This window comes from Rana temporaria, chromosome 13 (assembly GCF_905171775.1).
Source record: "Rana temporaria chromosome 13, aRanTem1.1, whole genome shotgun sequence".
Lineage (NCBI taxonomy): Eukaryota > Metazoa > Chordata > Amphibia > Anura > Ranidae > Rana > Rana temporaria.
In genome coordinates this window covers 69,345,680-69,369,769 of record NC_053501.1, presented here as the reverse complement: position 1 = coordinate 69,369,769, position 24,090 = coordinate 69,345,680, and the positions used below count along the sequence as shown (strand labels likewise).

The 24,090-nt window shown below is 44.1% G+C and overlaps 1 protein-coding gene across 1 annotated transcript in view; it reads right to left on the bottom strand.

Moving 5' to 3' along the window:
* Positions 1-24,090, bottom strand: part of BUB1B (BUB1 mitotic checkpoint serine/threonine kinase B) — a 90,812-nt gene that overhangs the window by 16,044 nt on the left and 50,678 nt on the right. The window contains exons 12-17 of the mRNA XM_040332974.1: positions 23,262-23,299; positions 19,494-19,566; positions 19,054-19,132; positions 6,107-6,360; positions 5,538-5,680; positions 4,655-4,786 (exon numbers count right to left, since the gene is read on the bottom strand). Coding sequence (XP_040188908.1) covers positions 4,655-4,786; positions 5,538-5,680; positions 6,107-6,360; positions 19,054-19,132; positions 19,494-19,566; positions 23,262-23,299 — 719 coding nt within the window. The remainder of the gene's footprint in view (positions 1-4,654; positions 4,787-5,537; positions 5,681-6,106; positions 6,361-19,053; positions 19,133-19,493; positions 19,567-23,261; positions 23,300-24,090) is intronic.

The window sequence follows — 24,090 nt, the reverse complement described above, 5'->3', positions numbered from 1 at the left end:
TGTTTTTGGGGATATTTATTACAGCAAAAAGTAAAAAATATTGCTTTTTTTTCAAAATTGTCGCTCTATTTTTGTTTATAGCGCAAAAACTAAAAACCGCAGATGTGATCAAATACCACCAAAAGAAAGCTCTATTTGTGGGGAAAAAAGGACGCCAATTTTGTTTGGGAGCCACGTCGCACGACCGCGCAATTGTCTGTTAAAGCGACGCAGTCCCGAACTGTAAAAACACCTTGGGTCTTTAGGCTGCATATTGGTCCGGGGCTTAAGTGGTTAAATTAAAAAATAAGACAACAATATATTTGGCCCAATTTTTTTATATATTGTGAAAGATAATGTTACGCCGAGTAAAATGATACCCAACATGTCACGCTTAAAAATTGCGCCCGCTCGTGGCATGGCGTCAAACTTTTACCCTTAAAAATCTCGATAGGCGACGTTTAAAAAATTCTACAGGTTGCATTTTTTGAGTTACAGAGTAGGCCTAGGGCTAAAATTGTTGCTCTCACTCCAACGATCACGGCGATACCACACTTGTGTGGTTTGAACACCGTTTTCATATGCGGGCGCTACTCGCGTATACGTTCGCTTCTATGTGCAAGCTCGTTGGGACGGGGCGCTTTAAAAAATTTTGTTGGGGGTTTTCGTATTTATTTTTATTTTACCATTTTTAACACTGAAATAAAAAAAAATATCACTTTTATTCCTATTACAAGGAATGTAAACATCCCTTGTAATATAAAAAGGCATGACAGGTCCTCTTAAATATGAGATCTGGGGTCAAAAAGACCTCAGATCTCATATTTAGGCTTAAATGCAAAAAAAAAAAAAAAAAATTGAAACAGTCATTTTTTCAAATGACAAAAAAAAAATGCCGCTTTAAGAGGCTGGGCGGGACTGACGTTTTGACGTCACTTCCGCCCAGCAGAGCTATGGGGACGGGCGAAGGAGATTTTTCCTTCACTCGCAACCCCACACAGTTGCCAAACGGTCCCGATCTCCTCCGCCGCTACCGACGGCTACGGTAAGCGGCGGAGGGCGCGGGAGAGCGGCGGGAGGGGGGACTGGCTTCAAGGACTGGCTCAGGTGAGGACACCACTTGTTTTAGCAGCGCCTTACTGCTGTTGAAGGTGCACTTTTGCGACGCTTTTTGGCTGCTAGCAGGGCGCAGTAAGCTTTTCAAGTGTGATAGTAGACCTTGTTAGAATCAGACGCCTATCCTTTAGGACCTGGGCCTTAAACAGCCATGCTGTTAAAGCCAGTGACCTTTCAAGCAGGGTGGTAAACTGGTTCTTGGGACAAAAGATCTGAATGGTCTGGGAAACCCACAGTTCATTGCGAGAAGTATTACCAGGATGCCCTCCCATCACGATCACACAGAGCAGGCGAGAAAGTAACGCAGAGGTGGAAAGCTGTAGATCAGATTCAATTGATTCCACCGTTCAGCACAGACTTGTTGCCTCTTTATAGTGGGGATAGTTTTATGGAATCTTACATTAACCACATAAGGACCGGACCAATATGCTGCTAAATGACCCAAGGGGTTTTTACAGTTCGGCACTGCGTCGCTTTAACAGACAATTGCGCGGTCGTGCGACGTGGCTCCCAAACAAAATTGGCGTCCTTTTTTCCCCCACAAATAGAGCTTTATTTTGGTGGTATTTGATCACCTCTGCGGTTTTTATTTTTTGCGCTATAAACAAAAATAGAGCGACAATTTTGAAAAAAATGCAATATTTTTTACTTTTTGCTATAATAAATATTAGGGTTGTCCCGATACCGATACCAGTATCGGTACCGATACCGAGTATTTGCGGGACTATTCGTACTCCCGCAAATACCCCCGATGCCTAAATAGAATACTTGCCCCCCCGCCAAAGCCGCCGTATATCGCAAAGCCGCCGCGTTAATCACCGCGCGGGGAACATTACAGTCAGCTTTCGTTTGAATAGCTGTTTTCCCCGCCACACATAGACACTCCCCCTTGCTCGGGATTGGACGGATCTGTCCAATCACGAGCAAGGGGGAGTGTCTCTATACACAGTGCGGCAGGGAAAACAGCTATTCAAACGAAAGCTGACTAATCTGTTCCCCGCGCGGTGATTAACGCGGCGGCGGCATCATCATCATCATTTAGGTACGGGGGACATGGCTGCCTGTGTTGGGGGACACGGCTGCCTGTGTTGGGGGACACGGCTGCCTGTGTTGGGGGACACGGCTGCCTGTGTTGGGGGACACGGCTGCCTGTGTTGGGGGACACGGCTGCCTGTGTTGGGGGACACGGCTGCATATTTGGGGGGGGGACACGGCTGCATATGTGGGGGGGGACACGGCTGCATATGTGGGGGGACATAGCTGCATTTGGGGACACATTTAAAAAAAAAAAAGTATCGGTATTCGGTATCGGCGAGTACATAAAAAAAAAGTATCGGTACTTGTACTCAGTCCTAAAAAAAAGTGGTATCGGGAAAACCCTAATAAATATCCCCCAAAAACATATAACATTTTTTTTTCCCCTCAGTTTAGACCGATACGTATTCTTCTACCAATCTACCTTAACCACAGGGGGCGCTGTAGGAGTTAGGGTTCACCTAGTGTGTGTTTACAACTGTAGGGGGGTGTGGCTGTAGGACTGACGTCATCGATCGAGTCTCCCTATAAAAAGGGATCACTCGATCGATGCAGCCGCCACAGTGAAGCACGGGGAAGCCGTGTTTACACACGGCTCTCCCCGTTCTTCAGCTCCGGGGAGCGATCGCGACGGAGCGGCTACTAACGAATAGCCGCGCCGTCGTCCCGGATCGCTCCCCGTGGGAATCCGACCGCTGCATGTAGCGGGGGGGTGTCCCGATCGGACCCCCCACCCGCGTCTAGGCAGGGACGTACAAGTACGCCAATGTGCCTGTACGTGCCATTCTGCCGACGTATATCTACATGCGGCGGTCGGGAAGTGGTTAAATACTCTACTTTATTGGCATCAGTAAAACCTTGTATGCGATAAATACGCGCTTATTAACTTGAATAGGAGAGATCGATAACAAAATGGAGAATCAGAAGCGTTTTTTTTTATTGTCCTATGATTGGAATTAACCTACTGTAGGTTCTCTGTTCTCTTGTGTTCTATGTGATACATGGGAAAGGATTTGTGTGGCCTCTCAGAATTATAGTTTAATGTAATTATGTTTGCTCAAAACACGCTTGGTTATTACACAAGGACAAATACATTTTTAGGTGCCAAGACTGATGGACAATGCTATCTGAGACAGTCAGGAATTTCCCTGATCCATGGAGTTGTGTCCAAAATATGGCTTTATGCGGATGATGTATAAACTCCTTCCCCTCCAACTAGTTATCACAATGCCATTATTCAGCTTTGTGATGTGATACAATTCAGTATGTATCCTGGTGGAATAAAAAAATAAAAATAAAAAAAAAGCACAGCGACTAGTCAGCGTGAGTTTTTTTTTTGTTTTGTTAAGCATGTAAAGAGATAATGCCCATCTACACTGGCTATATGTTTCCTGCAGTATTTAGAGAACCCTATGAACAGGGCTAGTCGAGAATGATTACAAGAACACAAAAAGTCTTGGGAAACAGCTAGGCAATTAAACATAAGATTGCAACTAGCATGTGTCCACTGCTGCAGCCTGTCCCTGACCCTCCAACTCTAGTGACCGCGAGCCGGGCACCTTCTCCCCAAACTCGCAGTCACAATTTAAAAACAAAAATAAAGTGTTAGTACGGGGCTCCGCCCACCCAGCCGCATCATTCATTTAAAGAACTCTGTGAATGGGAGAACTACAAGTACCAACAAGCCTTGTAGTTCTCATTGAACTACCAGCCAGGGCACTGTTGAGCGCGCTAGGTATTTTTTTGTTTCTTCCGGTCATTGTGCAACTACCTGCTTGTATGAAAAGTGCTGCACTGTACCCGCAATCTGCCGCTTTTCAGGCTTCAAGAAAAATAAAAATAAATTGATATATATATCACAATCACATTTTACCTGCAAAAATATGTGCATTTATTTTTACAAAGATGAACTATTCTTTAAAATTTGTTGTCGTTGGTTTATGGCTAAAAACAGATGCTAGCAACACCAAAGGCTGCATTGTTAACACATCTCATACTCAATGTGGAACATTATACACGAGATTGTGGCGATGGTTAAATAGCTTTTTATATTAAACATAATTTTAGTCGCTTTCATAAGCTTCATGCCATAAGAATCATAGAAGTTAATCCTGGCATTTTTCAGCTCCTGGGAAACAGTACTGCTGTTAACAGTCTGTCAAAATTCACGACTGACTAAAATACGCAGCGGCCCAACACTGCACTGAGAGGTAATCACATTTACAGCTGTAAGCATTCAGGGATGTATGCCCCAAATGTAGGAATTGGCCATTCAGGGCAATTTCCCAGAATGCATATGGCCTTGAATGTGTGTGTAATGCTTGATATAGTGTACACCCACCACGTATTTCAACATATCGTGGCAGGCTGGGCACATCTGTGCCTCTCAGGTGGCCAAAAAATAAATAAAAAAAACACGAGATTTAACACCAAGGGGCTAAACCGCCTTTGTGCATGCAGCCATAGTTACTGCATGCATGTGCCCAACTCAAAAGAACTTACATTGTAGATGCTTTATTCTTACCAAGGTGGAACTCTTCCAGGTCCTTCAAAGAGGGCATCTGTCTTGCCTCCTGGTGGATATGCTGTAATGTCAATAGTTCTGATATGTGCAACAGCAAATTTTTGTGCAGCTCCTCTAAATCCACAGAGCAGTCTAAAAGTGCAGTAAAAAGTACAAACAAAACCAATCAAAAAAATAAAAATATATTTTTTTTTTACCCTATAAGAGCTCTAAAATGTATAAAAAAAAGTCTCCTGCTATTAAATTTGGTGCCAGTAATATTGCACGTACGCCCTATATCCGGAAGTGTCAGATCACATACTAGGTAAGTGATCTGGCACAAAAGAGCTGATCTGATGCCATACATCCAAGTGATGCGGTCGGCAAGCGGTTACACATGTATTTAGCTTTCTAGTAGCTTCGTTATACAAAAGCTAGTGATCTCTATCCTAGCTCTGCCTCACATCAATATACATACAGCATTTAATATTTATTAATATTAGTTACAGTTTGGGTGTTCAGAATATGGGCCACACTTCAGAGTTGCACAGTAGTTGTGCAAAACGTATCCAACAATAACCTCTGTTTTTGATCTAAAGGTTAGACACTACTTATGTGTTTTTTTCTGTGCCAATTAGCTAGATTAAGTGCTGGGGAAAAGTTTTAACATTTTGCCTACTGAGAATTGCTTACACATACACATCTTCCCCTTGAATTTCTAAAATTACCATAACAGGTTCAAATGGTCTTATTCTGCAACATGTTTTTTTTTAGCACATTTGAAACAAGTCCATCTAAGCATGTTAACGTGTCTTCTCGCAGAGCAGATATTTTTCAGTTGAACATTCTTTGATCTCAAATCTGTGGGCAGCTTCAGAAATTCATTTGAATATTAAAAACATACCCACAGCATGGTCATACACCCCTGACATCTGGCCTGCAGGGTCAAACTTTTCTTGGACAAGCAGAGTCTTTAAGGTGAGCAGGCTAGTAGATCCAGAAGACACAGAGGAAGGAGTATCCTCTCTACTTGCTTCTAAAATTGGGCTGTTGATCACAAAAAGACAAATATATATGTGTAATAATAAAGCAGCTGTAGGTTTCTTTACATAGCATAAATATCATTTTTGCACATCAAATTTAAAAGGGATAATAATGCTCCGTTTCATTAAATCGTTTTCAACAAGCAGATTTAGGTTACCTCAAACAAAATATTTACGCAAGCAGGAACATTTCTCTGCTAAATTTCCAATTTCTATAATAGATAGTCTTTTTAAAAAAATGTTTTATAATAATAAAACAAAATTACCACCCTACTATGTAAATCATGTCAGGTCTCTTCCGAATTATTCTGAAAAACACTACGAAAATCTAGGCCTGGCATTAGAATTGTGCAGCAGATGACTACATGACATAGCACTCAGAAAAATAAGGGAAACCTTCAAACAAAATGTATATATGTTACTCTTGTACCTCAACTTCTTGGTACAAACTTGTCGAAAAGACTCCTCACACACTGGAGTTTTCTCTCCAAGTGGAAGCCTTCCCAGATCAGATGAGTCGCTTTCTTTTGACTCGTCCTTGGTCTTGTGGAAAGGTGTGGACGCCAGCTGGGCAGCTCTTATAAAATCACAGGTGTCCTCCGGATCTGCAAACAAAGTCTTGTTCCTGTGTGACCCAGACACTATAGCCTCTTCATTTAGGGGTTCAATAGCATCAAGCGTGTCCTTTATAGAAAGATCAGGTAGAAATTACCAGCCTTAAACTACAAAAACAATTTAACAAGTAACAATCACATTTTGGGAAAACCAGTTTTAAAAATAACGGACATGCTTACATCCTACATACATATACACTGCTCAAAAAAATTACGGAACACTTTTTAATTTGGAGTATAGCATCAAGTCAATTAAACTCCTAGGATATTGATCTGGTCAGTTAAGTAGCATAGGGGGTTGTTAATTTCATTAACACCAAAGCAGCTGATTAACAACAGGTGCACAAAATGGGCAACAATGAGAAGACCTCCAAAACAGGAATGGTTTTACAGGTATATTATGCCACTGACTTTCCCTACTCATCGTTTGTCACTTCTGGCAGCATGAGGCGATACTCCGCCAGGATGGCACCTCAATACTTGCCATTGCCAGAAAGTTTGCAGTGTCAAGAGCATGGAGGAGATTCCAGGAGACAGGCAGTTACTTTAGGAGAGTTGGACAGGGCCCTATAAAAAAATAAAAATAAATAGGATTTTTTCGTCATACTTGCCTGCAAAATCCTTTTCTTTAAATACATCATGGGACACAGAGTCAGGCTAATATTCATTACCTGTGTTATACTCTCCAGGTGAATGGATACTGGTAGACCAAAGGTCTTTAGACAAGAAGTGATCCCCTATATAGCCCCTCCCATACAGGAAGGGCTTCAGTTTTGTGGCAAGAACTGAATCCTCAAAAAATAGGGGAGGGATCTCTGTGTCCCATGATGTATTTAAAAGAAAAAAATGCATTGAATCCAAAGTTGATGACACTGTTCACAAAGTGGCGCAGAATTCTAATATGATTACTGAACTTTATGATCGCTTGGAAGATGCTTACGCTAAAATCGACGACCTTGAAAATCGCGCCAGGCGATATAATTTTCGTATCCGCGGTTTACCAGAAACGATTAAAGATCTACCCTCTGTCGCTTACTTTTTAATGCAATCTGCTATCCCTGATATTGACGAACTCCACACGGAAATTGATCGTATTCATAGAGCTCTTGTCCCTCCGAAACAAGATGGTCCTCCCAGGGATGTGATTGTGAAGCCTCATTTTTTCAGGGTCAAAGAAGCGGTCATGAGGTACGCCAGAGAGCACCCGGATCTGGAATTTGAAGGTTGCAAGCTTCAGATTTTTGCGGATATTTCCCAAGCTACCATTCAAAAACGAAGAGCGTTCAAACCTTTGCTTTCGCCTTTGGTGCAACGTAATATTCGCTACCGCTGGAACTATCCTTTTCGCTTGCAATTCACCTATAATAACAGATCACATTCTTTTTCCACGTTTGCTGACGGTGAAAAAATCATGCTGAAACTGGGATTTATCTCCCATGACCCATCGTCTCAGAACCAAGCAAGATCCGGCGGTCCTCCGCTTTCGCCGCTTTGGTCCTCCCCGACATCAAGGAAATCTGCGACTTCTCGCCGAGTCAATTGAGAATTTTCTAACTGACACCAGTTACTCTTTTTTTTTATTTTTTATCTTTATTTTTTTATTTTTTCTTGTTGGTGGAGCGGCGGCTTCTCAGTGGTCCCTTCGAGGGACATTAGCTGCTGCCTATGTTTTTGTTCCTATTTGGGGTGTCATTGAACTTGGTGTGGGGGTTGGGGGGTAATATTACCTGTTGTTTTATACATGTGCCGGGGGGTGGCTATGCTCTCTCCTGATTTGTTGGACTCTTCCCATTGGTTATCTTTGGTGGAGACTCCTACATTTCCAGAACTGGAGTTCTGGACTATTTGGTTACATTGTTTGTGTAGTATATTGTCTAAAAATCACTTTATGCTACACCTCTTGATACTAGGCTTCTTTAAGCCCTTGTGTCATTTTTCTCTCTTTTTTTTATTTTTTACTTTCTCTACTTTTAACCTTTTTTTCCTTTTATCTTCTGAGGGTCAGCCGGAATCTCGTCAGGACTTTCGTATTGTCTGTACATTGGTGGGTGAGTCTGGTGGTTACAGCTGTTTTCTTCCATAGCCATGTCTAAGTTCGCTGACTCCATTGGAACCATACGACTGCTTTCACATAATGTTCAAGGGCTGGGTTCACCGTCTAAACGCATCAAATTGTTTAACTACTATAGGTCTATAGGGGCAGATATTGTAGCCCTTCAGGAGACACATTTCCTTCCTTCCTTTACTCCCCGGTATATGCATAGAAATTATCCTGTTTGTTATTTTGCTAATGCTACGGAGAAAAAACGAGGGGTAGCGCTCTGTTTGTCTAGTAGGCTGTCATTTACTGAATCTAAAATACTACGGGACAAAGAGGGGAGGTATTTGCTGGTGAAAGGGCACTTGGGGGAGAATTTAGTGACGATCCTAGTTTATTATGCTCCTAACACGAACCAGGTCGCCTTTTTTAATTCTTTATTTAGTTCTTTGGCCTCTGAATTTGAAGGTGATGTTATTATAGCTGGAGATTCTAATTTGGCGCTGGACCACATGTTGGACAGGTCTCATCACCCTCAACTTCGATCCCCTTCTAATCAGAGCCGTAAATTTGCCCAGCTGTTGCACCATTATGATTTTATTGATGCTTGGAGGGAGGCCAATCCTACCACTCGAGACTACTCCCATTTCTCCAGGGCCCACAACCGTTATTCGCGTATCGATCATGTTTTTCTCCCCTCGGGCTTACTGCCTAAACTGGTTTCAGCTAAAATAATTGCGACGCCGTTGTCTGATCACGATCCGATTGTATTGGTGTTCGCTAACTTATCTGTCAGATTAGCTAAATCCCATTGGAGATTGAATGAATCGATGCTTAGTGACGAGTCTTCTTGTTTAGAAATCCTCTCTCATTTGAAAATGTATTTTGACATCAATCGGGCGGAAGATACCACCCCTGCCATTAATTGGGCGGCCCATAAGGCTTCCATACGGGGTTTTTTGATTCAGTTATCATCCAGACTTAAAAAAACTCGTGATGAGGTAATCCGGGTTAAGACTGCGGAATACGAAGAATTAGCGACTCAACACAAACGCTCCCCACACCCTGACCTATTGGTTAGACTTGAACAGGCACGTACGGAACTTAATATTTGTCTCACCACTAAAGCAGAAAAACAGTTGCGATGGACTAATCATAAATTTTTTACTTGGCGGGATCGACAGGGTTCGTTGTTGGCGCGTAAACTTTCCCCTAAACATGCCCACGTAGCTCTTCCAAAAATTAGACTCTCAAATGGCGATCTTTCCCAACATCCCAATAAAGTTCTTCAGGAATTTCAAAAATTTTACGCTAAATTATATAACCCAACCCAGGACCACACTCCTGTCCCCATTGAAGATTTTTTACACACCTTATCACTGCCATCCCTCACTGAATCCCATAGAGAGCTTATGGATCAACCCATTACCTGTGAGGAAATACAGAATACTATTAAAGTACTGTCCTTACATAAATCTCCGGGCCCTGATGGCCTCTCTAATATTTATTATAAAAAATTTTCTGAACAGTTGGCTCCTCATATGGTTCTCTACTTTAATTTTTTGCGGGATGGCGGAACAGTTCCTTTAGATGACAATAGGGCGTACATTAGTGTTATCCCCAAACCACATAAAGATTCTACAGATATTCTTAATTATCGGCCCATTTCCTTAATTAATTGCGATCTTAAAATCCTGACAAAACTTTTAGCCATACGGCTTGGTTCTTTTTTAGAGCAATATGTCCACAAGGATCAATCTGGATTTATAACCGGGCGTCAGACGCTGGATCAGATTCGTCGCTCCATAGCATTGATCTCTGCAGTGCGCTCTAAATGGGATGCCCCTGTGTCGAGGGAATTATTACTTCTATCTTTGGACCTTCACAAGGCCTTTGATAGTTTAAATTGGGACTATTTATTTACTACTCTGGAAGCATTTGGATTCGGTTCCACCTTTATTTTATTACTTAAACAACTCTATAGTAATCCGTCGGCCCAGGTTTCTGTTCGGGGTTATAAATCGGCATCATTTCCTATCCGACGTGGGACGAGACAGGGCTGCCCGCTCTCCCCTTTATTGTTTGCCTTGGCGATTGAGCCCCTAGCTGTATCGATCCGATCCCATCCTGATATACATGGCATTTGTTGTGGGCAGCGGGAACATAAATGTTCCCTGTTCGCCGACGACATTCTTATGTATGTCACAAATCCTCAATTGACCATACCTAATCTTTTGACCCTGCTTCATCGGTTCTCTCGGATTTCGGGACTCTCTTTAAATACCCAAAAGACTATGGCCCTCAATATTTCTTTACCCATCGCGACGGTCTCAACCTTAAAGACTCTATATAAATTTCAATGGACACAAAAATCGCTGCCATACTTAGGTGTTCAGTTGACACCCTCGATCGATACTCTTTATCGAGCTAACTATCCCCCGCTTTTCAGTCGACTTCGGGAGGATCTTCGGCGATGGGCAGATTATCCCTTGTCCTGGTTCGGTAGAATCAATTCTATTAGGATGACGTTTTTACCCAAGTTACTTTATTATTTTAGGACTTTGCCAATTGCGGTTCCGAGGAGAGATTTACAACGATTGCAATCAGAAGTTTCCCGTTTTGTTTGGAACAATAAAAAACCGCGAATGAATAAATTGACTCTATGTGTCTCGAAACAATCTGGTGGGCTTGGCCTCCCTAACTTACAGGCCTACTATCAGGCAGCTCAAATAACTCAGCTTTCCTACACAACGGCTAAAGGATCTACACCCCTTTGGGTCTCTATTGAGGCTCTTTCATGTCACCCCTTTGCTATAGGCTCTTTAATGTGGCTTCCTGGTCGCCTTCGCCCTCCGATATTGTGCCCTACCCTGTCCCATTCATTGGCAATCTGGGATGGAGTAAGACATCGCAAACCCTTGTCCTCCCCTCATACTCCATTAGCCCCAATTTTCTTTAACCCCGAATTTTCTCCTGGAATGACTCCAATGCTGTTTCTGTGGTGGCTAAATAAGGGGCTTCTTAGGATAGGTGATTATCTTGACGGAGATCAACCGCACTCGTTACAATATCTTACAGATACATGCCAGATGCCTTCTAGTGAACTATTTAGATATAACCAGATTATTTCTTTTATACGATCCAAACTTAATCAGTTGGCTGGACCCATGGTTCTTACAAATTTTGAATTATCTTGCCAAACTAAGGGCCTTCTACGGGGAAGGATATCTACAGTATACACTATCCTCACTGACCCGGACGCCAAGCTCCCTTACATGAAACAATGGGAACGGGATTTGAATACCACGTTGGAATTATCGGATTGGCAAGATATTGCCTTCGCTTTATCTAAAATTTCCATTAATACTACATTAATTGAAGCAAATTATAAGACACTTCTGCGTTGGTATTTGGTCCCGACCAGAGTTGCTAAGATGCACCCGTCCGCATCGCCCATTTGCTTCAGGCGTTGTGGACAGATGGGTACAATGCTTCATGTTTGGTGGCAGTGCCCCGTGGTAATGAAGTTTTGGATTCGTATATTTAACTTAATTTATTCGGTAACGGGTGTTAATATACGTCGATCCCCGCAACCAGCGCTTTTTCATAAATTACCCAGTGAGGTTCCCAAAAAATCAATGACGTTAATCACGTATATGTTTTTGGCAGCAAGAATAACTATTGCTAGATATTGGAAGCAGTCGGTGGTTCCTCTTGATTACGTGAAGAATAAACTTAATTGGATCATGGTTAACGACAGACTCACCTGTGTCCTTCGCGATTCTACTAAGAAATTCGATGTAACGTGGGATCCGTGGATACGTTACTTATCTCCGTCTTAAAATATCTCTGGCTGACCCTCTTCTCTTCTCTTCTCCTCTTACTTTCTCCCTTTCTCTGTTTTCTTGCCTTTTTTTTTTTTTCTTTTCTCTTTCTCTCTTTCCTCTTAAAAAAAAAAAAACGTTTAATGTTGAATTGGCTATTGTTGTTATTGTTGTCAACTGTGGGATGCATTAATGGACCTTCTGTCTCTAGGTTAATATGATGTAGGTAGAAGTATATGGAGGGGTTTCCCTTTTTTTTTTTTTTTTTTTCTTTTCCCCCTTCTTTACCTTTCCTTGTCCTTCCCTATCTTTCCCTACCCTTCCCAATCCCTCCCCTCCTTTTTCTTCCTTCTCCTCTTCCTCCTCTGTTCTTTATATACATCTTGCTCCTGGTATGAATCATTCTTGTGATTCTGGGGTAGTGTTGGCTTCCTGGGACAACCACTGGTTGGACCCTAGGGAGTCGAGAATATGGCTCCTTAGCTTTATTCGTATTTTCCTTTTTTTTTTAATTCTTATTACCACTCAGTGAATGATTTCACAGCGGAAGAGGGAAGGGATACGATTTAAAGGGAACATTGTGTTGTTGTTTTTTCTTTGGTTATCTTTATGTCATATAGATATATTAACGAGCTTTCCTGCTAACTGCATTTTATGTTGAGTCTCTCTATTTTTTTTTGTTTTTGTTTTGCTGCCTATAGATTTTAGGCTTATGACTCTTTGTATGAATAATATAATCTGATAGAGCTCGATTGTTCTTTTCATATTTGTTACCTATGTCTGAGGCAACTTTGTTCATTTTCAATAAAAATATTGAAAGATAAAAGAAAAAAATGATTTTACAGGTAAGTATGACAAAAAAATACCATTTTCTTTTTCATACATCATGGGACACAGACTCGGGCTAATATTCATTACCTGCTATGACGTCGCAGAGCAATAGCTTTGAGGGGAGGGAGACACCCTGACAAAAAATAGCCATCAGAACTTATAAGGCAGCCCGCAGTACCCGAATCCTCGGCTGCTCGAACATCCACCTGATAAATTTTGTGAACATATGCACGGAAGACCAGGTGGCAGCCTTACAAATCTGAGCCACAGATACCCTATGGCGAAAATCCTAGGAGGTTCCCTTCACCCCTGGTAGCTTTACGTTTCAGACCATAGGCCTGAATGATCAATCGACAGACCCAATTGGCAATGGAAGCTGCCTGCCCCTTCTTGGACCCTTTTGGTAAAACAAAAAATTTGTCTGATCCTCGGATCTCCACAGATCTAGACAAATAAACTTGACTGCCCAGACAACATCCAAAGAATGCAATCTCGCTTCCGCCGAACAAGGCAAAATAATGCCCTGATTTAAATGAAAGGTGACACCACTTTTGGCACACAGTATGGTTCCCTATATTAAAGGGCCACCAGCTCCGCCACCCTTCTAGCCGAGGTGATGGCCATCAGGAAGGCTAGCTTGCGTGACAGCAAGTCTAATGGAATAAAATTTCATTGATAGGTTCAAATGGTTGTTTTTGTAACACAGACAGCACCAAATTCAAGTCCCATTGACACATAGGTGACCTAATGGGGGGGGGGAGCAAACGAGTTGCCCCCTGCATAAAAGGTTAGGACTAACAAATGGGATGCTAAAGGCCTATCAGGCCGTTTGACCTGACCCTTTACAGGCTGGCAGAGATATTGCTACAACAGCTGGCTGAATGACTGACATGGTCAAAGAAAAAGGAAGCCTTTAATAACTCCAATTTCTTGTCAACAGGGTCTTTCAAGCCCTGTGTGTAATCTAACCGACAAGTTAAGTTCTTGTTTAAGGTAGAGACTGCTGCATCTACGGCTGGCATTCTCCTTTTTTATCAAACTTTTCATCCATGGGATATAAAAAGGAAAAAACTCCTCTTAGGAGGAACAAAAATCCTGTCAGGATGTTCCCAATCAGCATACACTGCCTGTTCCAACAGGGGGTGTAGGGAGAAAGCCTGTGCTGCCTGAAGGAGGCCTCAGGGATCACAAAGAGGACCAGGGGGGCTCAGTCACCTCTGCAAGAGGCAACATAAGGGCAGAACAAACCATTTCAGTCAGCGTCAGAATCAAAAGCCTCTTCGACTGAGAGGCAGACATCAACTGGTTATTTTCTAGTCCAAATTGCTAGGAAGCATACTCCTCTGCCAGGCACTCCACTGAATCCTGAGCTTTTATCCCTTTCCCATTCTCAGCCCATTCCTGCTCCAAACTAGGAGGCTCTGTGGAGGGGTATCTGTCACGCTTCCTGCTACCCTGCGGGATGGAGGCAATCATGCCAGCAATCCTGTGCTCTAACCCGACTAGGGCCAAGGACAGTTCATCCTTCGTGATAAAGGGTGAAGCAGTAGTGTTGACTGTAGGCACCATACCAGATAAAACGCAGCGGCTCAGATTACCCAGACACCTCTGGTCTTTCAGGGGATACAACTAGGTTCCCTGTAGGGTTGTCCCGATACCGATACTGGTATCGGGACCGATACCAAGCATTTCCCCGAGTACTTTTACTCGGGGAAAATGCTCTGATACTTTACAGATACCTGACTCTTCCTCCATGCTCCTGTGTCCCCCCTCCGTGCCGCTGCCGTTCTGCTCTCCCCCTCCATGCTGCTGCCGTCCTCTGTTCTGCTCTCCCCCTCCGTGCCGCTGTTTGCCCCCCTCCGTGATCTGTGTCCCCCCTCCGTGTCCTCCTCCACCACCTCTGTCAGGATGGAGAGCGGTGGTAGGAGCCGCTAAACCCGGCTCCTACCTTTTCCGAATCAACAGAGTCAGTGATCACTGACTCTGTCCATTCATATGACTGAGCATTGTAAACTGTTTTTTTTCGATGCTTCAGTTTATGAATGGATAGGAGCCTCTGTCTCCTGTCCATTCATTTCCAGTGCAGCTGAGAAAGGGACTGGGGAATCTGTGTCCTTAGTCCCTTTCTCTGTCTCAAAGGTGAGATCAGGGGTCTGTTATAACCCCTGATATCTCACCAAAGCCCCCCCAACAGGGCTAAGAAAAAAAAATTGCAATAAATAAATGTATTGTAAAAAATAATACATATTAAATTAAAAAAACACAGACACACCCCCCTCCCCAAGAAAGCATTGTAAAAAAACATCAAAATGGTGAAATATTTAAATTGTAAAATAAAAAAAAATACTGACACATGACATAAAAAAAAATAAAAAAAAAAAGTATCGGTATCGGCGAGTACTTGGAAAAAAAAGTATTGGTACTTGTACTCGGTCTTAAAAAAGTGGTATCGGGACAACCCTAGTTCCCTGTAGTGTTAGCTTCTCTTTTTTGAAGGCATTTACTAGCCACAAAAAGTACTTGGGTGTAGTATTAAAACACCTCAGAAGGGAGACCCCTTAATAGGGCTCACCAAGCCCCTAATGCAACTATCCTGCCAAGCACCTTTAGCCTGCCAAGCAACACTTGGTGACTTGCATGACCTGGGTAAGGAGAAATGAACCGCTGCAAGCGCCTGCTCTGTATCCCACAGCTGGCTCCTGGAAGCAGTGCATGTTTGGCATATACAGCTTAAATAATCTGGGTGTGCGCCAGAACGTTCTGTGCGTGCGCTGTCTCGGCGAACAAGCGTGGCTTTATTTGTGTACAACACAAATCTTAGTGCGCCCAATAGGTCACAGCGCCTGTGGGGCAAAGCCACGTGCGCAATGGCTGCCAAACTGCTGAGCACGGCGGCACTCTTGCTAACGCACGTGGGCGCTGGGAACCAAGGCAAAATGATGCACGTTGTGCACCTTCATACAGGTAAAAAACAGCCAGACACAAGCAAAAAAAAAAAAAAGTACACTTTGCAAACACCCACAGCTATCCCAAAACTCCACCGTATGGTTGCGGCACACAGGTGTTCAGCCTTTAGCTAACTTGACTGATTTGTTACAATCACTGGGACACCCCACAATAATAAAATAAAAGGGATTTCACGTACACGTTCAGGCGCAGGGCCATTTAGAAACTAAGGGCCCAATCTTCACCCTTCACGCCAGGATCCTGGCACTTGAGGACCTTCAAGGACTGGGTACCCTTTTTATGTTTAGGGTACACTCCCTTGGACCTGTACAGCACCCTGCAGGAATGCTTAGCTCCGAGGGGTCCAACGCCAGGAGGTCGCATTACAGGCAAAACCTTGCAGGATCTCGAGTCTTTAATGCAAGGGTCGGGTATCATTTATCTAAGCATTCAGCCTGTGTCAAATGGTTCCGATAGGTCAATCCCTTGATTCATCTTAAAACAGTTTGTGGGAGTAGAGACCTGGAGCTCAGAGAGCTCAAACAAACCGTGTCATCCACCTTGCAGACACTGGTAAAAAAAGGATGCCCTTCCTGTATGGGAGGGGTTATATAGGGGATCACTTCCCGTCTAAAGATCTTTGGTCTACCAGTGTCGATTCACCTCATGATGTAGTATATCCCAGCAGATAATGAATATTAACCCGACTGTCCCATGATGTATGGAAAAGAAAGGGCCCTAACCCATCAGCAGGCTTGGTATCTGCTAATTTTTGCAAGGAATAGGATAAGCCAGGGCCCGACAAATCTCGGTCGCCAGGGCGACTAGAAATAGCATCCTGGCGACTTGGCTTGGAAGGTGGGCAAAAAAAACAAAAACATTTTTTTTTTGCGAAGTCCAGCTCTTCCTTGTGTGAGCTGGCGCCATCTGGTGGTGGCCGTTGGTATTACAAGTTAAGCATTACAAATTAAACAGCAATTCTAATGTAATTTTTCACTATTTTCACTGCCATCTTCTTCCCTCTAATTAGAACCCCCAAACACATATATACATATATATATATATATATATTATATATTTTTTTATCCTAACACTCTAGAGAATAAAATTGCGATCATTGAAATACTTTCTGTCGCGCCGTATTTGCGCAGCGGTCTTACAAGCGCACTTTTTTGGGGGAAAAAATACACTTTTTCTAATTAAAAAAATAAGACAACAGTAAAGTTATCCCCATTTTTTTTTTATATTATGAAAGATAATGTTACGCCGAGTAAATTCATACCCAACATTGTCACGCTTCAAAATTGCGTCCGCCCGTGGAATGCCGACAAACTTTTACCCTTTAAAGCGGATCTCCACTCTAAAGTGGAGTCCCGCTGATCGGCACCCTCCCCCCCTCCGGTGTCACATTTGACACCTTTCAGGGGGGAGGGGGGTGCAGATACCTGTCTACAGACAGGTATCTGCACCCACTTCCGGCCCTACGATACGGGCAAAAGACGGGTTTTTTCCTCGTTTCCCGTCCGTCCCCCGTTGTATGCTGGGAACACTCGGCTCCCAGCACACAGCGGGGGCCAATCGGCGGGCGCAGCGCGACTCGCGCATGCGCCGTAGGGAACCGGGCAGTGAAGCCGGAGCGCTTCACTTCCTGGTTCCCTCACCGTGGATGGAGGGGGGAGCAGCAGGGTGACGAGCGATCGGCTCGTCATCTGCTGCGATCACCGCTGGACTCCAGGACAGGTAAGTGTCCTTATATTAAAAGTCAGCAGCTGCAGTATTTGTAGCTGCTGGCTTTTAATATGTTTTTTTAGTGGCACATCCGCTTTAAAATCTTCATAGGCGACGTTTAAAAAAATCTACAGGTTGCATGTTTTGAGTTACAGAGGAGGTCTAGGGCTAGAATTATTGCTCTCGCTCTACCAATCGCGGCGATACCTCACATGTGTGGTTTGAATACCGTTTACATATGCGGGCGCTGCTCACGTATATGTTTGCTTCTGCGCGCAAGCTCGTCGGGACGGGGTGCGTTTTCTGGCTCCTAAATTTTTTAGCTGGCTCCTAGATTCCAAGCAAATTTGTCAAACCCTGGGATAAGCACTGTCAGAGCCCTACAAAATGACCTCCAGCAGGCCACTGGAGTAAAATGTCTGACCAAACAGACTTCATGAGGGTGGTCTGAGGGCCCAACGTCCTCTATTGAGCCCTGTACTCACTGCCCGTCACCATGGCGCCCGATTGGCATTTGCCATTATTTACCAAAATTGGCAGGTCCGGCACTGGCGCCCTGTGCTTTTCACAGATGAGAGCAGGTTCACCCTGAGCACATGTGATAGAAATGAAAGGGTCTGGAGAAGCCGGGCGAACGTTATGTTGCCTGTAACATCATTTAGCATGACCGGTTTTGGTGGTGGGTCAGTGATGGTCTGGGAAGGCATATCCATGGAGGGACGCACAGACCTCTACAGGCTAGACAATGGCACCCTGACTGCCATTAGGTATCGGGATTAAATCCTTGGACCCATTGTCAGAGCCTACGTGGGTGCAGTTGGGCCTGGGTTCCTTCTGGTGCATGACAATGCCCAGCCTCATGTGGCGAGAGTATGCAGCCAGTTCCTGGAGGATGAAGGAATTGATACCATTGAATAGCCCCCCCATTCGCATGGCCTAAATCCAATAGAACATCTCTGGGACATCATATTTTGGTCCATCCGACGCGACCAGGTTGCACCTCAGTCTGTCAGGAGCCCAGTGATGCGCTGATCCAGATCTGTGAGGAAATACCCCAAGGACGCCATTCATCGTCTCATTAGGAGAATGTCTTGATGTTGTCAGGCATGCATACAAGCATGTGGGGCCATACAAACTACCAAGTACCATTTAAGTGGACTAGCCTACTGCATAATTTTTTCAGCCCTCTGTAGGTTGAGAATTTTCATTTCCATGAAATGATGTGGCATCCTTTACCCTCCCAACACATTACCCAGACCATGACAGTATAGATATCCAGCAGGATATATTGTTCCCCATTGAGATCTGATGTGTTTTCAAAGTGTTCCCGACATTTTTTTTTAGATACACACACACACACACACACACACACGTGGCAGCAGATCGACATGCTTACCGTGAGTGGGACATCATTATGAATAGCAGTAAGTGGGTACCGGGCTGTAGGCGGCATCCAATTCAAACTTTGTGAGGCACTATTAAAGAAAAAAAGGTAGATTTGATAACCAATAAAGGAACAATCTTAGTAACGAAGACAGTTTCTCTTAGACAGTGTATATTGTACAGATGAATCTGATTAAATTCTAAAACACTTTTACTTGGTGTCAGCTCTACATATGTTGTCTAGTTAACAGTAATGGGGGAAAAAAAAGAAAAAGGAAGAGGAAGTGGTAGAAGCCAGAACTGCAAATGCCTGTAAAGGTGACCGACTGTACCAGACTGGTTATCCACCATATTCTTCTCTAGTTATTGGATTCTGTTTTAGTTGGAGTAAGCAATTAAACTTTTGATAAACACTTTTTAGCACAAGGAGGTCAGAACAAAAAAAGCACTTACACGCTGGACTGTGTTTCACTTGTTTCATCATAAATGGTAAATGGCCCATCAGAGGACAGGGTTGACGACAGGTCTGTGAATAAGAATGCAAAGCAATGGATTACCTGCATCAACTAGAGGTTAGGTGCATTCAGTATAGACAATAGAGGCTCATCTATACAGAGCTAAAATGTGGCAGCAAAACTCAGAATACAAATAATATGGCCGGCAGTTCTGAAGACTCCCGGTATTCTCAACGATGCATTTAAAAAGTTTAAAAGCAGAGCCTTTAGTAATTTTTTTAACTTTCATCCATTAAATCTTCTGCCCTCGTGGTTTTAACGTTGGATAGCAAACTTTTTTTTTCTGCCAGTAAATACCTTATACAGCCAACTTCCTGTTTCTTGTCTGGTCATTTCCCTAGGCCAAACAAATGTTTACCCTTTAAAATCTCCATAGGCGATTGTTTAAAAAATTCTACAGGTTGTCTGTTTTGAGTTACAGAGGAGGTCTAGGGCTAGAATTATTCCTCTCGCTCTAATGATCACGGTAATACCTCACGTGTGCTTTGAACACTGTTTTAATGTGCGGGCGCTGCTCACGTATGGGTTCGCTTCTGCGTGCAAGCTTGTCGGGACGGGGCGCTTAAAAAAAAAAATTTAATTTCTCTTGTCGTCCATGGACGGACACAGCCTCTTAATTCTTGATAAGTGGGTTATGTTCCCTGTTTACAAGAGAGGACTAGGCAGAAACATGTTAGATATTCATATATATGTCATTTTAAAACAGAGCTGAACAGCCCCGCCCAGGCGGTTCCTCCAGACAAAACCCTCCTCCCTGCAGCCTCAGTTCGTAACAAGCAGTACAAACCTAAAAAGGAGGGGTGGGTGCTGTGTCCGTCCATGGACGACAAAGAAAAGGATTTTACGTTGAGTATAAAAAAAATCCTATTTTCTCTTGTCGTCCATGGACGGACACAGCCTCTTAATTCTTGACAAGTGGGACGTCCCCGAACAGTGTAAAAAAAAAAAAATGAGGGATGGAATCAGTCAAAAAAAAAAAAAAAAAAAACCACCACACAAGTTCACCCCAAACAGGCAGAGCGCCTCAACGGAGGAGATGCAACTTTAGATAGCCGTCTGGAAAACCTTGCGGCCGAAGGAAGCATCCGAGGATGCACTCACATCAACCTTGTAAAATTTTGAGAAAGTGTAAACGGATGACCAAGTCGCCGCTTTACACACCTGTGAGACAGACGCTTGATGTCGGAAAGCCCAGGAAGCACCAATTGCCCTGGTCGAATGTGCCGTGACCGGAAAGGGGGCGCCCCCTAAGAGCATTAGCCTGTATGACAGTCTGTCTGATCCACCGAGAAATGGTGGCCGACGAGACCGCCAGGCCCCTTTGTGGACCATATACCGACACAAAAAGTGAGTCAGACCTCCAAAAACGGAGCCGTAGCCGACAGGTACACCCGCAGAGCACGTACCACTTCTAAGGAATGAAGTGCGACCTCCCTAGTATGCACTGGCCGAGGACACAAGGACGGAAGCACTATGTCCTCGTTAAGATGAAAAGATGAAACCACCTTCAAAAGAAAGGAAGGTCGCGGGCGTAACACCGCCTTATCCTTATGGAGGACCAAGTAGGGAGACTTGCAGGACAAGGCCACCAGCTCAGAAACCATACGTAATGGCCACCAAGAAGGCCACCTTCTGAGAAAGCATCGAGAGGAATCTCTCTGATGTCCTCGAAGGGAGGTTTCTGAAGAACCGAGAGGACCAGATTCAAATCCTATGGGGGGAAGAGGTGGTCCAAGAGGGGGAAGTATATGACGAACCCCCTGCACAAAGGTACCCACCAGAGAAAGGGCCGCCAAAGGCCGCTGAAAGAACACAGCCAAGGCTGAAATCTAACCCTTAATGGTGCTTTAGGCAAGCTTCTGATCCACGCCACGCTGTAAAAACAGCAGGATTCTGGATACCAAATACGTCCGTGGACGCCAACCCATCTCTTCGCACATAGAGATGTAGGCATTCCAAGTGCGATGGTAAATCTTTCTTGAAGAAGACTTCCGAGCCCGTAGCATAGGTGGAATGACAGAGTCGGAAAGACCTTGGTCCCTTAGAACCTGGATTTCAATAGCCATGCCGTTAAAGCCAGTGACTGTGAAGCGGAATGGAGTATAGGACCGTGGGACAGAAGGTCCTCCCGCTTTGGCAGCCGCCGAGGCGCATCCGCCACTAGGCGCAAGAGATCGGCGTACCAAGGACGCCGGGGCGATTAGAATCATCGGGATCCCCTCGGCCTCCACTCTGCGGAGCAGTGGAGGCAGCAACTTCAGTAGGGGAAAGGCATAGATCGATACTAACCCCACGGGGCTACCAACGCCCAGGGATCCCTGGACCTGGCCACGAACTTCACCTTCTGCGGCTTTTCCCATTCCGCATCAATGAATTTATCATAAGTAAAAACCTTAATAGAGCTTAATAGAAATAGATTTGTGTGACCCAAAGGAGACCGAGCCCTCAGCGGATACCTCAGCTGCACTATACAGCTTAAGGGAGTCCCTTACAGCATTGATAAGTTCCCTAACATGTGCCTTATCATGCCCCGACCCAGTTAAAGGGTCTTCCTCACAAGGAAGGTCCTGGTCCGGGTCTTCAGACAAAACAGAACCAGGCACCTGAGCCGCAGACGGATCCTGGTCTAAATCTGAACATTCCAAAGGGAATAGCGGAGGGAGGGGGCGCTTTTTATCCCTCTTGCCGCCGCTTCCACCCTGGCAACAAATGTCTCCAAGACTGCCGACAAAGTCTATTGTGAGTGCAGGAGCAGAAGTACCAGCTGCCGCCTCTGCCATGCTGGGGGAAGGAGGACCAGATGCTGACTCCATATTTGAGGAAAAAAACTCCCAGGGCCCAGTTCAAAAGAACAAAACAAAAATAAAATCTTTTCCTCAGGGTGCTGGGCCCAAAGGAGGGAGCCCTTCTCCTTTGCTAGGCAGAACGAAACTGGGGCTGCATGCTGCAGGGAGGAGGGTTTTGTCCGGAGGGACCGCCCCCTGGGCGGGGCTGTTCAGCTCTGTTTAAAATGTTTATGAATATCTAACATGTTTCTGCCTAGTCCTCTCTTGTAAATAGGGAACATAACCCACTTATCAAGAATTAAGAGGCTGTGTCCGTCCATGGACGACAAGAGAAATTAAATTTTTTTTTTTAAGCGCCCCGTCCCGACAAGCTTGCACGCAGAAGCGAACCCATACGTGAGCAGCGCCCGCACATTAAAACAGTGTTCAAAGTACACGTGAGGTATTACCGCGATCATTAGAGCGAGAGGAATAATTCTAGCCCTAGACCTCCTCTAACTCAAAACAGACAACCTGTAGAATCTTTTAAACAATCGCCTATGGAGATTTTAAAGGGTAAACGTTTGTCGTCATTCTACGAGCGGGCCCAACTTTGAAGTGTGGCATGTTGGTTATCAATTTACACGGTGTAACATTATCTGTCACAATATAAAAAACAAAATGGCCCAACTTTACCAAAAAAAGGGCGTATTTAAGACCGCTGCGCAAAAATTTTCTAGCAAAAAATGGTCCTTAATTGGTTAATATCTCCACATTAGCTATAGTAGGAAGTTAAGAGATTCTCTGGTATTACTTTCATAGGTTCCGTATTTCCTTCAGATACTGCCCCTTTCAAACAATCTACTAATTCCCCAAACAAAACCTGAACGCTGCATATATCTATTTAGAAAAATACTAATCATATGTTCATCTGTACTTACCAGTACATCTGGGTTTGTTTTGATCCAAGACATCAATGCTATAAAAGAAAATAGACATTTATCTAAAAATACTTAAAAAATGTAAAATACCATTAATAAAGGGCAACTACAAGGCGGGGGGGGGGGGGGGGGGGGGGAACATATCCAACACCACAACTGCAGTAGTCAGTTTATCTTCATACTGCAATGTATAATGCATCGCAGTAGATCAGATCAATAGATACATCAGTATTAAATATACAGATTAATGTCTGAGGCAGAGGCTAACCAAATTATGGCAAAAAAATGTTAATATTAATCTTTAAAGCGGGGGTTCACCCTTAGAGGGCACTTTTCCCCCTTCGCTTCCTGCTCGTTATTACTAGGGGAATCGGCAATTTATTTTAAAATATGTGCAGTACTTACCCGTTTACGAGACGCATCCTCTCCGTCGCTTCCGGGTATGGGCTTCGGGAATGGGCGGTCCTTCTTGATTGACAGGTTTCCGAGAGGCTTCCGACGGTCGCATCCATCGCGTCACGATTTTCCGAAAGAAGCCGAACGTCGGTGCGCAGGCGCAGTATAGAGCCGCACCGACGTTCGGCTTCTTTCGGCTACGAGTGACGCGATGGATGCGACCGTCGGAAGCCTCTCGGAAGAATGTCAATCAAGAAGGAACGCCCGCTCCCGAAGACCCATACCCGGAAGCGACGGAAGAAGATGCAGCTCGAAAACGGGTAAGTACTGCACCTATTTTAATATAAATAGCCGATTCCCCTAGACCGAACGAGCAGGAAGCTAAGGGGAGATTTTTTTTTTTTTTTTAAATGGGTGAACTCCCGCTTTAAAG